This window comes from Miniopterus natalensis, chromosome 3, assembly GCF_054644295.1.
Source record: "Miniopterus natalensis isolate mMinNat1 chromosome 3, mMinNat1.hap1, whole genome shotgun sequence".
NCBI classification, from domain to species: domain Eukaryota; kingdom Metazoa; phylum Chordata; class Mammalia; order Chiroptera; family Miniopteridae; genus Miniopterus; species Miniopterus natalensis.
Window position 1 is genome coordinate 29,121,376 of NC_142083.1, and position 14,777 is coordinate 29,136,152.

The window sequence follows — 14,777 nt, forward strand, 5'->3', positions numbered from 1 at the left end:
TTGGGAGGGAGGGAGGGAGGGGAAAGCTTCGAGCCTATGGCAAGTGGGAAACTGGTTAAGTTCCCTCCTTGGGCTCCTCTTCCTCTCAGAGGTCTGAACTATTTTCCCCCTTACTTGCCTTTTTCTCTCTGAATCTGGGTACCTCAGCATTAGTGGATGTAACACAATAACACCTGAAAGGGGTGCAGGAACAAGGGGGTAGAAAGTGAAGAATTTAATAGAAGTAAAACATCCCAATTCATAGATAATCATTTCCGTATGACAGAGGATAATTTCTTCCTTTTTCCCTTTGGTAGGAATTGTCTAAAACCTCCCCGGCTTGGGCCACCCACTTAGCCCACTGAGGATGTATCCTGTCAGCAGTTTAAAGGGCACTGTTTTACTACAGTGGGAAGTCTGCTGGGATTGAAAATTATATTTAATTGCCAAAAGTTGTGGGCACAGTGGTATTACAGATGGCAACCTTTCTCCTCTAGCATACCATCCCTTAGTCAAATTTTTAAAAATTAAAACAAAAATATGTATTTTTATTTTCATCTTAAAATTGCAAGATATTACTAAACAGAATTAAGGAGGATACATTGAGAGGCAATGAAAGGCAGTAAAATAGAAAGCCAAGAGAAAATTTATATGTTTAATAGGATCAATATTTCATCTAAAGGAAAGTCTACGCTGTATTATATCTAAACCTGAACTTCTGCCTTAAACAATGGCTGACTTTGCACTGAGCCACAGGGATCCGTGAACAAAATGAGTTTGTATAATTATGAGTTCTATCTAAACTTTACTGTGTTTACAAATAAATTGCATTTGGCCATAACAGGAATTCAGAGTCGGCTGAGAATCTGGTATTTATATTCTAAAATTACTAGGCAGTTTTGTCAGTTGGAGAAAGAGATGGCACAGAAGCAAGGTCAGCAATGGCCTAAAATCTCATTAGAAGACAAATAGACACTAGCAGAATTCTAGGTTGGCTAAAATGAGCAGAGCTCTCTTATCTTGCATGAGACTGAACACAATTTGTCCTTCAATGCCTCACGCAGTCATCACACTCAACGTTTCTCCCACCCACTAAAATACTCATAGGAGAAGTGAGATCATGGTATTAGCCCAAACATGAACTCTGGAATATGCAATTCTGGGTTGAGTTCCTATAGTTTCAATCTATTAAGAGCAGAAAAGCTTAAATGATGAAACTCTAAGAGGCAAGGTAAGAAGGATTACCCTTTCAGTAAGAAGCAGGCCATCGTGCCTTTCTCTGATGATGTATTCATTGAATTGGCTATTGAAGAAAATATGTGAAAATAAATACATGCACGCATGCAACATTACCGATATATCAACTGATACCTTACTTTATTCCAAAAGGATTCTGATCAAAGTAAACAAAACAAAAGGGGTTCATAAATTAGCTGAACCCTTGGTCTACAGGGGAAACAACCACACTGTGACTTACTAGATGAAATTTTATTAGGAACCTGGAGAGGAAAGTTCAGTGAAAAGATGTGGGGGCCTAGAAAATGGAAGAGCCTCAATGTCAAGGTGTAGAATCACCCTATTTTTGTCCCTTGATCCAAGTCACCTTTCAGTATCACAAAGAGAGTCTGATAAAAGCATTTAGGTGTGTGGGCTTTAAAAAACAAAATTATAGGCAACAAATAAGTAACATAGTTAATCATCATTCACAATCACTAGTCCCAATTCTTCCTTGGGTTCCCTCAGAGGAGCACACCGAGAGCAGCTCTAGACAGCCAGGCCTTTGGCTTCTGCCCCCTACTGTCCTCTCTCTGTGTCATTTGAGTCCATCAGAAAAAGCAAGCAAAGGCATTTAAAGAAAATGCCTCCCCTAAATTTTATAAATGTAAAATTAAAAATTCAGTTGCATTCTACATAGACCCTGGTGTTTCTGGCATGAAATTATAGCATTTTTATAAATCTGATTATACGAAATTGTTACGTATCTTTTATTTATTTATTTTATTTTTGTTTAAAATATTACAGATGTCCCTTTTTCTTCCCAATGACCCATTCCACCCCGTCCCTTCCCCCTTCCCAGTCCCTCTCCCCACCATGGTCCGTGTCCTTGGGTTGTGCATACATGCATATAAATTCTTTGGTTACTCTCTCCCCCTCTACCCACCCGCCCTCCACCACCCCTCTGACATTCATCAGTCTCATCTATGCTTCCATGTCATTGAATCTATTCTGTTCATCAGTTTATTAAGTTCTTTAGATTCCACGTATAAGCGAGATCATGTGATATTTGTCTTTCGCTGCCTGGCTTATTTCACTTAGCATAATGTACATATCTTTTAAGTAAGGTAAAAAGTTACAAAACGTATGTTAGGCACACTATATTATATCATTCTTTTGAGACCCCCTGCATATAATCCCATGTCATCATGCCTCTAGAGCGTCATCTTCATTGCTACTAAATGAAATTTAAATTCCTAGAAAGCTGACTTGCATTTCCCTTTTTCCAACCATGCAAGAAGATCTGATCCCAGATTCCCAGGCTACCACTATATTCTCACAACTAGCCAGAATAAACAATAAGAAGAGCTGTATGGTACTTATTTACCTAGTGAGGCAAACCCTTATCTTTGTTTGGCTTGGCAGTAAAAAGGCTGAAAAGTGTAACAGAAAGAAGCCTTCGCAATAAAATCCTCCAGCAAATATTTCTAATGTAGCTTTAAACAAGAAAAGCACATTCTTCATACCACTTTTTCAGCACTCAAGGGGTAGTGTTCTATTAAGACAAGTAATAAGACCACTTATTAACTTTAACTTGTAACCAATAAACAATGGATTCGTAATACTATTGCTCAATTACCAACACGCCAGCTCTAGGGCAGGAGGAGAGTCCAAGTGGGAGCCGGGTGCATAGGCTTCTATTCGAATCATTACCCCGATAAACTTCCGAAGACTTCTCTGTATCCCCCGTGCCTCAATTTCTCCTCCTCGCTTCTCAAAAAGCAGAATAGAGAAAGAACAGGTGCCCCTGAGTTCTGCCTAGCCACAGGGCTTAGGGCCTTCACAGAGATGAGCTAGAGCTCATAAAACCAAAGCACACATCTCTTTTAAAATATTTCTTTTCCCCTGGCATTGAATGGTCTTTTGCCAACTTCTGATCTGCCCCTTGGTGGAGGAAAAAAAAAAAAAAAGACCTGCATCTAAGAATGAGGGAAGGGAGCCTTTGGAGACAAAAATGAGAACAACTTGGCAAATCCTTTCTTCTTAGTGCGATAATTCAGGAGCATGGAATCTAATCCAAGAGGGACTTTTACAACAGGACAAAGGGAAAGGTTTTCTGCCAACAAACACCTCGAGCCTCTTGCTGCAGTAATGAAAGGTGAGGTTATAAATAAGAGTAAAACAACAAGGGGAAAAGCTGAGAACCAAGTACAGCATTAATTGGGTCACCTGGAAAAAACCACTACCCTCTTCGAGTTCAGCGTCTTACTGAAGACTCTTCCTAAGGGGCCCAGGTAAGAATAGCTACACGGAGCACGCACACCCCACGTTGGCTGAGTTTGGTCACAACAACAACAAATTGGCACGTCATGCAGTGAAATGCATGAAGGGTTTCCTAGCTTCAGGCACAAAAGAAAACCACCAGGACTCTCAACCTCTCTATCCAGCTTTCCAACATATATCACAGATCTAGAGAAGCATGAATAAGCACATTTGCATTCTTTCGAAAACTATAGAGCTGAACGGCTCATTTCTTTCCAGTCAGATGCAGAAGTGAGGTGAATGCAACAAAATAAGAGGTAGTTATAAGGGTAGGCATTCGAAGAGCACACACATCCTACCTATTGGAAAATAAACAAATGGACCCAAGCAACAGAGCTTACGCAGAACAAAAACTGTTGCTTTATAGCAAGATAAACTTTATGCAAATGAAAATGGCAATTTTCCCCCAAAACAAATCTTAATAGGTACAAAATAAACCTTGGTTAAGGCATAAGAAATAGAAGAAACAGGCCTACTATGTGCCAAGGCCTGTTTTGGGACCTTTTTATCTTAGGGTTAAAGACTATTTATGTGAATGTATCTGTAAGAATGACAAGGACCTTATTGCTGATGCCTGACCCTGACCGTCAGGACCAGCAAGGCAATTGCACCAAACCTCCCACCCAGCCAGGAACTCTGGTGATGCACTTGGAAGTGGGCCACTGAGGTTTGCAGGCATGTTACCCTGACTCCCTCCCAAGCATGCTGGAGAGTGGGAATGGTGGCTCTGGACAGCAGAGAAAGAAGATACGCCACAGCTTCGATCCTGGATGTACTGGTGTTGACAGAATGTGAGCACCTGCCCAAGAGTGACAGAGGATGTTACCCACCCCTCTCTGTTACTGATTTTTAGCAAACAAGCTAAAACGTCTATAACAAACCAGCAAGTGATTTTGGTGGAGCCTTAGACATCAGGAAGCTTTCATTTGAGACACTGTCATAAAAGCAACTGGAAACCCTCCGAAACCTGTATTTTAATATCTATTACTTATCCTGAGGCCAGCCAAAAGATTTACTTGGGAAATGTACTTCCCAAAGCAGGCAGATTGCAATATCCCAAACAAAGCATATTAGTAGCCATAAAACCTGAAAATGTGCCTTTATTATGCATTCACAAAGTTTCTGCTATGAGAGATGGAACCCAGTCAACCCTAAAGGTCTGGTAAAAACAAGCAATTTTAAATAATGAGCTTTGCTCTCATAATACCCTCAGTAATTAACTCCTATACATTTAGTCATGAACTCTAATAAAAAATGGTACATGATGTCACATGTCCAGGGACCTTAACACATTGCACTGAACCTCAATACATGAGCAAAATCAACGCACTATGCAAGTTCTATGAGCACTTCATGATTCGTGTGCTAGAATTCCATTTAATTAGTTCTTTCTGGTAGAAACATTTCTTGAAGAGTTAAAATATTCCTTAAATGTGAGGTACCAACACATCTTAATATTAATTTAAAATTCACTCAGCATTCTAAGTTTTCCCTTACCTTTCTTTAAGAAATTCAGAAAGACCTCAGGCCAGGCAAACTGATATTAGATGTCAGAAATACATGTATGTCCTTCCCCAGGGAATTTTCAAATAAAAGGAAACAAAAGAGCAAAAAAGCAAATCCCAAACCTCCCTTTTTCTTTTATTTATTAGTTAAATAGTTGCCATTTGCAAAGTTGTTGTGCTTTCTTTCCTTCCATGAAATGTTAGCAATTCCAAATGTCCTCATACTTGGCTTTTTATTGGGGATGCTTTTATATTAACAACTAATTTGTTATTGCATAACCATTACTTTCTCAGACAACATTTGGTCTTAAACGTGTTTTACATTTCCTCCTCGCTTGATACCAATATTCTTGTTCAAGACAAATCTGCCTCTGGCACTTGTCATGGAATTTTATAATTCTGAGCTGGACAAGCTGAAGGGGGTATTGATTACTCACCATATCCAGGAATGCCTTCTAAAGGGGAAATTATTCACGTGCATCATGTTTGCAGATCTTCTCTCATCAATATTTTCCTGGTCTCATATGTTACATGTAGTGATTTTCACAGATGAATTCCAACTCTCCTGTTTGAGCAGCTATCATGGGCAATTATTGCAACAAGTATTGAATTCCAAAAAAATTCCCCCTCCCCCCAAAAAAACAAATAGCAACAACAAAAGCCCTTCCAAGATCTGAAGAAAGAAACATCACAGAGCATTGCCGGTATGGGTCCATCCATTTAGGTTCCACTAATTAGTCAAAACACTAAAAAAACACCAGTTCAATCGTTTATCCTAAATGGTGGCAAATATTGTCCTGGTAAAAATCCAACTGCCTAGAGTGTAAATTAATGCATCCTCGCAGGAAGGACTCTGGAATGTGGAAAAAAAGGAGTCAAAAGACAGTTTCTTGTTATCCTTGTTAAAGAAGTGTTGGAAGGGTAATGGAAAACTTCAGTTTGCTTTGCCATGCTGTCCTTTAGAAATGAATATTGCTTTTTCTTCTTTCTTAGGCACATATTCATGTGTGGTCACTTTAACGCAGTGCTGCCTTCTCAGACGAGTCGGACAAAGACCTGGGCAAAGGGGCTAGAAACCATGTACAGCCAAAGCCACCTTCTTCCCCAAACCTCAGAATTGCTGGTTTTCAACGGCAGAAGTGGGAAGGCAGTGAACAATTTCTGCTCTGCAGGACAGAATTACCTACCATCATGACTTCAGAAGGTGCTGTCATGAGGAAATTCATTTCGGCTGCCTAACCCCATAATAAGGCTGTCTGGTCTCTTTAACTAAAATGACTAAGCTATTGATCCTTTCACTGCAGAAACCCCTTTAATTTGTTGTTATCAAAACCATGTGCGGGCTTTTCATATTTTGCCTTGGAAAGAAAATGAATTTCACAGCTGCGAGTCAGACGTTGTCTAAGAATTTCTTCCCCGCTGTCTTTCTCTCTCTCTCTCTCTCTCTCACCCCCAATTCAATTCCCCAGTAGGTGTCATTTACTCTGATGCTCTGACATCTTCTGAAAGATTCTCATGCCCAAGCCATACAGACCTTGCATGCTTTTAAAACACAATGGCAACAGGCTCCCGCTGGGGTCCCCCAGCGCCGAATTTCCAGCAGAAGCTTTGGAGTCGTCGCGGCCGCCTCGTCTGCCGGGGGCTGCGCCGCCCGGCTCCGGGTCCGAGCGGCTCAGGACACTTGCGGGCTCCTGGTACTGTAACTAACTCTGCAGCAGCCCTGCCGGCGCAGCCTGCTGCCTGCCGCCTGCCGCCTGCCTGCTGCCCGCTGCCTGCTGCCTGGCAGGGATGTGCTGGCGTCAAGGGGGCCCTCTAGGTGGGTTCCCAGACACTGCAGCAAGCCCTGCTCCCTGCCAGCCTCCCAGGAGCTGCGAGCCAAAGGGGTTAAAGGAGCAGCTCGTCCTGAAAACGCAGATTTTCTTCAGTAAGTCATTATCAGGCAAGAAGGGCAAAGCAGTAAAAGAACCTGTAAATAGGCTCACAGAAATGCAACACCTTGAACAAACAGATATTACGGAGGGAGGGTTCTTGTTTTTGTTTTTCCTTCCTTACCCAGGGGAAAGAAAGGGAATAAAAGAAGTGGGAGCGAATTGGTAGACGACAGAGTTTGGTCACTTTGAGTTCTTTTGTGTGTTTTTTAAACCAATGTATCTTATGAAGTTGATGATTTGCATGTAGCTCCAGATGCCCGGCCGGTCATTTTTGCACAGGAAATCCTGGGGAAGCCAGTTGTGCGGAAGTCAGTTACACTTCAGTTGCAATTGCGCATGCCGGAAAGCTGCCTGCTTGCCGAGGGGTGTGTGGCTCTGGGGAGGGCCAGGAGAAAGCATCGCAGTGCCTGCCAGTGACATCTTGCTTCTCAAGATTGCCCCTTTGTTGCAATGATCCCGTTCAGCAATCCCCTGAAAGCACCCCATCATTGTTGTTGCCATTTTGGAGCAAGAATAAAATAGTAAACTCCTGTGATAGTAGGTTGGCACACAAAGGGTGTTTGTTGGAAATCAGTAGGAGAATGGACTTTATACCGTAGCAGTGTACTTAATACTAATGTATCACGTTTAACTTAGGTATTTAACTAGCCTGCATGCCACTGCTTAATATTCAATGGAGCCCTGGCAAGGTTTAACGCACCATGCTATTATGTTCAGTTAGAATTTCCCCAGTGAGGCCCGGTCATCGCAGAAAATATTACCCAGCGGTGGAGGTAAGGTGGGGGTGGGTTTCTTATAAATTCAAAGCCAGGTATAAATAAATTTAGTCTTGAGAACCGCCATGATTTGGGGAGTTTTCATTCTAATCAAATGATGATACTGATGGAAGTATTTCTGGGAGGAGGAAGAACTGAGTGATTCCTTTAAAAGCAGCTGGAACTTGCAGGTTCGGAAGGATGGTACCACAGCTTGAAAGGAACTTGAGAATATGTGTTGGGATTTCATGTAGCCTAGGCAGTGTCCTCATAACCTTCTCTTTCTAAAGGGAATCAACCTCTTCCAGAAGGGCATTTGTGATGAAAACTTCAGGCTGAATTGTGTTTAACAGCTTTGAGTGCTCTGAATTGAGCATTGCAGAGTAGTGCAAAATTTGATATTGTATATTTAAATATTATTATTTAAGGAGCACCCCCCAATGTCTTGGGCCCTATACTATGTGTTTTACATTATTATCTCATTTAATCCTCATAACAACACTATCAGGTAAGGATTGTTATTAGACCTGTTCTACCCATGAGGAATTTGAGACATGCAGAGATTAAGTAGCTTTGTCCTTACATCTAGTAAGGGTCATGACTTGAACAAAGAAAGTCTGGCTCCAGAGCCTGCATGCATTACCACTATATTATCGTCCCTCCATAATAATTCCACCTTGCATTAGTGTTATGCTTTCTAAAAAATTATCTTTATAGGTATTATCTTATTTTAGTCTCACAGAATCATGTTGAGGAGAGTATGACACATGAAAATTTTGAAAATGAATCTCCCAAAAGATAGTATTTGTTCATCATGCATTATATTAGCAGTAGATCTAGAAGAGGATTCAGATTGTTCCACAGGTTAGCATTCTTTGATGATGATGGTGGTGGTGGTGGTGATGAAGCTATGATAACCGACATTAGGCTATTCAAAACCAATACTTAGTTCTTCCACTATATAAAGGAATAGGTCTCCACAGAAAATACCACATACAAAGATTAAAATGTTATGTAGAAATTTTTCTCTTATAATAGATATAATTTATTTAAAATTTCTTTATATTTTTAGCCCATTCTACACCTCTCTGTTTATATGCCAACATGATACCATGGGTGATGTGACACCAAAGATATCTCCGAATATTTCTCAGTTACCACACAATTCAGCATCCAATACTTGTCAGCTATGTTTCCATTTGTCGGCAATGATATAAGCGAAGCACTTTATAAATAAAAAACACTAATGATGTAGTCATTATATTGCCAAAGGAGATGTAAAATTAAAATATATTTAAACCAGGAGGAAATTTCAACTGAATACTTTTAAAGTAACCATTTCTTGAGTGTTTTTTTTTTTTTCTATTTTTATATGTGCAACCATCTAGAGCACGGGTGGGGAACCTTTTCTGATAAGGGTAATTCAGATATTTATAACATCATTTGCAGGCCATATAAAATTATCAACTTAAAAATTAGCAATGAAAAAAGCTCCTAGGTTTATTCCTGCGGCTGCCTTGGCAGGGCCAGACCAAATGATTTCTCGGGCTGTATACTGCCCATGGGCCTGATCTAGAGTAAGGTATAACAAATTAAAATGAAAGGACACACAACTGAGAAACTATGATAAATAGTGGAAAAGCCAAATTTCTGCTTCAGGGATAACAAAGAAAAATGTAATTTATTTCACAGTTCAGGGAACCAAGACTACACATAAATAAACAATCTTAAACTGAGTATTTTGAAAACTCAAGGCAACATATATAAAAGAATGGGCTTGCTTAGAGAATAGAAATGGTTTATTTACAGCATTTTTATTTCATGTCTATTATAAGCAGAGTCTTCAAAGTTATGGCCACTATTTTACAAACTGATGCTTCACCAAACTTAACATTTTACAAATGTGTGGTCTTCAAGAAACAACACCTGGGCAGAATTAATAGGTTTGTAATTTAAAAACAAGTTCTTAAAGATTTAAAATGTTAATGGACTAGGATAATACACATCTGTCTGTTTTTTCCTACAAAAAATGGTAATCATCCTTTCAGGGAACTTGTGAGAAATATTAGAAATAAATGTGATGAGAAAGATTACTTATGGCTGGTCCCAGTGCCATCATTTCAATCAGGGAGTGCTAATTATTAGCAGGGTACCACAGAGTGGCAGCAGCATGGTGAGGCTGCTATAGCCATGGCACAGCCTCAGCTCCACTGGCACAAAGGCTGGTTTTTGTCTCTAAAACTTTTAATCCCTCAACAAGCACAAGAGTAATTGGTCTTTCAGGGACAAACTCAGATTAACCATCCTCATATGAGACTGATCCAAGAAAAACAAAACAAAACAGAGTATCAGTTTATTGATAAGTGAAAACTAAAAACTCAAAGCAACCGTAATACTCGAATCAACATTTCGATGAAAGATTATTTCTATTTGGTGCACTCAGAATCAGAGAATATCAACTAGTCAGTGTCCCCGGGCCCTTTTCCAATAATTAAATCCTTTTCTGCCATGCCTAGTAGATTATGCTTGTCAAGGTGATGGTTTTCAAACTAAGTTCCTGGGAGCCCTCTTGTTTTGCAAAGTTGTCTCAGGACAACTGCAGGGCAAAGCAAAGGCCAGGTACCTTGTGTTGTTTCAGAGCCCCTCTGCTTTTACCTGTTTTATTTCAAGGTTCGGTTTGAGAAAGGGAGTCTGGTTCTTAAGGAAATGTTTACCAAAACATAACAGCAGGAATAATTAACACTTTCTAAGCCAATTCTTATCTTTGTATTGTCAGTTTCAAGACTCTTCAAACCCCTTCAATTTACAGGCTTCCTTCACAATGAGTCAAAAACAAATGATTGTTATAGCTTTATGCTAATACAAGCATAACAGCGCAATGAAGGCACACCCTGGTCTCTGAACTTGGGTGTTTCCTAAATTCTTATCACTTATCAGCTCTGGAGGGTGTAATAACAAACGTCATTGATTCCCAGAATTTCACTTCTATTTTTTTGTTTTTTAATTTTTAAAGTAAATTTTAATTTACTTTTACATATGGAAAAAGAATTCCAGGAAACTAATAAGTAAAAGATAGCTGGAGTAGCTATATTCATCTCAGACAAAAGAAATTCTCTGACCACAGCATTATTAAGGATTTAGCACCACATAATGATAAAAAGGTTCAGTGCAGCAACAAATGACTACAGTTTCAAAACTTACACACCAAAAAAAGAGAAGCAACACAGCCCGAGCTGCAGGAACATCTGAAATTACTATCATAAGATGTGTGCGTGGAGGGGGAAGAGTTCAGAGTTCACCGTATCTTTCTCAAACTAGAGAAAAGATAGGTCGCATAAGTAACAACAGAAACAAAAAGCCAACTGCAGCCAAATAAGAATGACAACAACACAGCAGACACGGCCGAGTTACTGGGCACAACTAGGATGGATCCAATAATTAGAAATTTCACAATCTTCTCCAGGACAACTGGAGCACTTACAAAAGGTAATGTGAGGTAAGTCTACATTTTACAGAAATATCGTACAAATAGCATTCTCTAAACACAAGACGATGAAATAACAAAAAAAATCAAAGTCCCTATATTAGGAAAATAAAGAAAAACTTCCTTCTGAAAATAGGTCAAAGAAAATGTGGTGAAAAATGAGAAATATTTATAAATGAATAATACACCGTATTTGAAAACCTGTAGTAACACAGCAAAAGCAGTGATTCCTGAAAATCTAAAGATTTAGGTCCTTATTTTAGAAAAGGGTAAAGAGTAAAATTTAAGTGTACACCCAAGAAGTTAGTAAAAAGAAAAAAGATAAATAAAAAGAAAGTAAAGAGAAGGAAACAATAACATGAAGGGCCGAAACTAACTCAATATAAACACAAGGAGGTTGGTAACAAAGAAATGCTATCCTAAGAAGTATCTGATTCTCTAAATCCGTGGATCTCAAACTTTACCATGCAGCCGGATCATGTGGAGGGCTTGTTACAACACGGGCCAGTCAGAATCTTCCCTAAAGTTTGTGATTCGGTAGGTCCAGGACAGACCCAAGATTCTGCATTTCTCTTAAATCTCCATGTGGCTCTGATGCTGCTGGTCCAAGGACCACATTTTAGAACCACTGATCTAAGTTGAGGTACGTCTTTCTGTCACCATCACATTTTGCTATAACCAATAACTAGTGTCAGTGATTGCCTCTGAAATAACCTAGATGAAATAAAATGAAAACTCCTCTAGATTTACATGTGAAATGAAAAGAACCTAAAAGGTGATCTTTTATTACTTTTTTATGAATACTAATTATCAGTTCAGAAAGTTTAGTAAAGTGTCCCATTCTTTTGTGAGTCTGGATAACTTTTGTCTCTTAGTTGTCAAACGAAAACATTTGGTCCCTCTATGCTACCTATTGGTTTTATATAAACATACTTACACATACAAATATCTCTACATACATATTAAAGAACATTTTCTATATTAGTTGCATAAATATGTTCGCCTCAGAAAATAGAAGCTACAGGCAGCACTTGGACATATTGGGAGATATTACTTTTTCACTTAAAGCCAACAAAGCAATAAAAAAAATTATTTTCCTATAGAAAACAAAGTTTATGTGCACTTTCTGCATATGCATGTGTATTATGAGTGCCATTCCAATATGCAGACTAAAACCCAAGATGACTGCACACTCCCCACCCATACCTCCCTGCAGGGAAAGAACATCTGAGCTCAAACCCTCTCCCCCACCCTTACAGAAAACCTATCCCTATGGAAGGAACAGTGTCTTCTTCTGTGTATTTATAACACCAAAAACAATGTTGGCACTCAGTAAATGTTAACTGACGACCACGTTGTTAGTGATGACTTCCCACTTCTGTCAAGTTCTAGCAAAATCTGAAGGAGTGTTGTTCGGCACATTTATGACTGAAATAAGAGGAACTCTTATGGTTTCAATTGCTAAGATTCAGGGGACTGCATCCTGTCTCAGTAGGTTACTAGTACATTCAATTTCTACATATTCTTATAACCAAGGACACTACCACCAATTTAAAAGTGAAAAGGATATTTATTAAACACCTATTTTGATCACCTAAAAGCAGCAGATGCTTTGTTGGAAATTTTCATGATTTAACTAATATAACAAGTCATTTCTTTTTTAACATGAGGATATGTTTTTCATTGATTCTAGAGAGAGAGGAAGAGAGGAGAGAGAGAGAAACATCAATGTAAAAGAGAAACATTGATGAGTTGCCTCCCCTATGTGTCCCGACTGGGGACTGAACTCGCCAACTGGGTGCATGCCCTGAATGAGAACTGAACCTGTGGCGCTTTGGTATATAGGACAACATTCTAACCAACTAAGCCACATCTGTCAGGGCAAAAAGTCATTTTGGATCATATTGCCTAAGCTTAAATTTTATTTTAAATAATAAATATAAGCATTTACAGGAAATAATTCTCATATCATGAAACACAATGCATTTCATAATTGAGATAATTTAGAATGCTTGCTAAATTCTACTTTTAATATTTTTGGAAGTAGAAATGCTGAAATACCTAATGCTAGAATACAAAGAAAGCACTTAATATTTATTTAAAAATCAAATGTGGAAAAAATCCACAGCAAGTTTGAAGAAGAAAAAGTTGAATTAAGATTGTGTCTTGAGCTCATCCGGGCGTGGCTCAGGGGTTGAGTGTCGACCTAGGATCCAGGCGATCGGGGTTCAATTCCCGGTCAGGGCACATGCCCGGTTGCGGGCTTGATCAATGACTCTCTCATCATTGATGTTTCTATCTCTCTCTCTCCCTCTCCTTTCCTCTCTCTGAAATCAATAAAGATATATTTAAAAAAAAAAAAAGATTGTGTCTTGGACTCTCTAAATGTGAGTCATTAATTTCAGGTTCTGCCTTTTACCTTTTGTATAATTCTGAACAAATCAATAAACCTCTATGAGACTCACTTTCCTTATCTGTAACATATAAATTATAGCAAATTCATAGGTTATAATTTTTAATGTATTGAGATAAATTATAGAAAAATACTTGTGAAGTGAGTTCTTTAAATGTTTACATATACTTTAAATGGGCTCCTGAGAAAATTTAATATAGATTATTTTTTCACTTGGTAAGCAATTTACTTAAAATTAAAATAGGAAAAAAAAGGAAAAGAAAAAACCAATTAGGTAATGTTGAAAGTCCCTTCTGAAGTGTAATTATATTTCATTTTTACCTTAACCTTTTCTAAAGGTTTTGTATCATATTTGCTTTAGAAGCTCACAGGTGGAAAAACATTTCTCATGTAATAAAATAAGGCCCATGTTTATGGAACATTATAGATCCCTGAGAATGACTTGAAAAATACCTGAAATATTGGTAGGTGAAATAAAAAGCCCTCAAGTTTGCAGAATAATACCTTCAATATAAATTCATCAATTTAAATATTCATGTATATATAAATCTACATTTATGCCAACGTAAAGGATATATGCCAACCTACTGACCAATTAATTACCTCTGAGGTAAAAAAAAAACACATGGGCCTCATTCATTTTTCTTCTCAATGACAATATTTCCATGTTTATGTGCATAATTAACATACCAATGAAGAAAAAACTATATTTACTATTAAGGAAAAATATTCATTTAAAGTTAATATCTACATATTAAAATATCAAACCCAAGATTCTGATATTTGTCAGATGGAATCTCTGATATAATTTGAAAAATCTAATCTCAAATCTCAAAGCTGAACAGTCAAATTCAAACTATATATTCAAGAGTTCAACCATTCCACTACTATCTTTAGATGAATCAATACTGAGTCTTAAAAATAGAAATGAATAACTGATTTCTCTTTGTCTATGTCCATGGGAACACTAGCTGAGGCTAGAAGTTGAACTCACTTAGAGTTGAAACTATTCAACATTAAAGCTCTGTCTCCTTGCAAAATGAAACATCTGATCACACACCTTGACAATAGTATTTATTTTACTCCAGCTCAAATATGTGAGCATCTGCAAACATCTACTTGTTTTTTATAATTTTATAGCTTCTTTTTTTAAAAAAAATATATCTTTATTGA

General features: G+C 38.2%; 1 protein-coding gene across 3 annotated transcripts in view; it reads right to left on the reverse strand.

Annotated features, from left to right (window-relative positions):
- PDE4D (phosphodiesterase 4D) overlaps positions 1-14,777 on the reverse strand; it is an 896,187-nt gene that overhangs the window by 444,334 nt on the left and 437,076 nt on the right. The window contains exon 1 of one of the 3 annotated variants that reach the window (XM_087815372.1): positions 5,459-5,971. The exons of the other annotated variants lie outside the window; for them this stretch is intronic. Within the exon in view, the coding sequence (XP_087671498.1) occupies positions 5,459-5,505 (47 nt within the window). The 5' untranslated portion in view covers positions 5,506-5,971. Of the gene's footprint in view, positions 1-5,458; positions 5,972-14,777 lie in introns of those variants that run through there. 3 annotated transcript variants of the gene reach the window in all.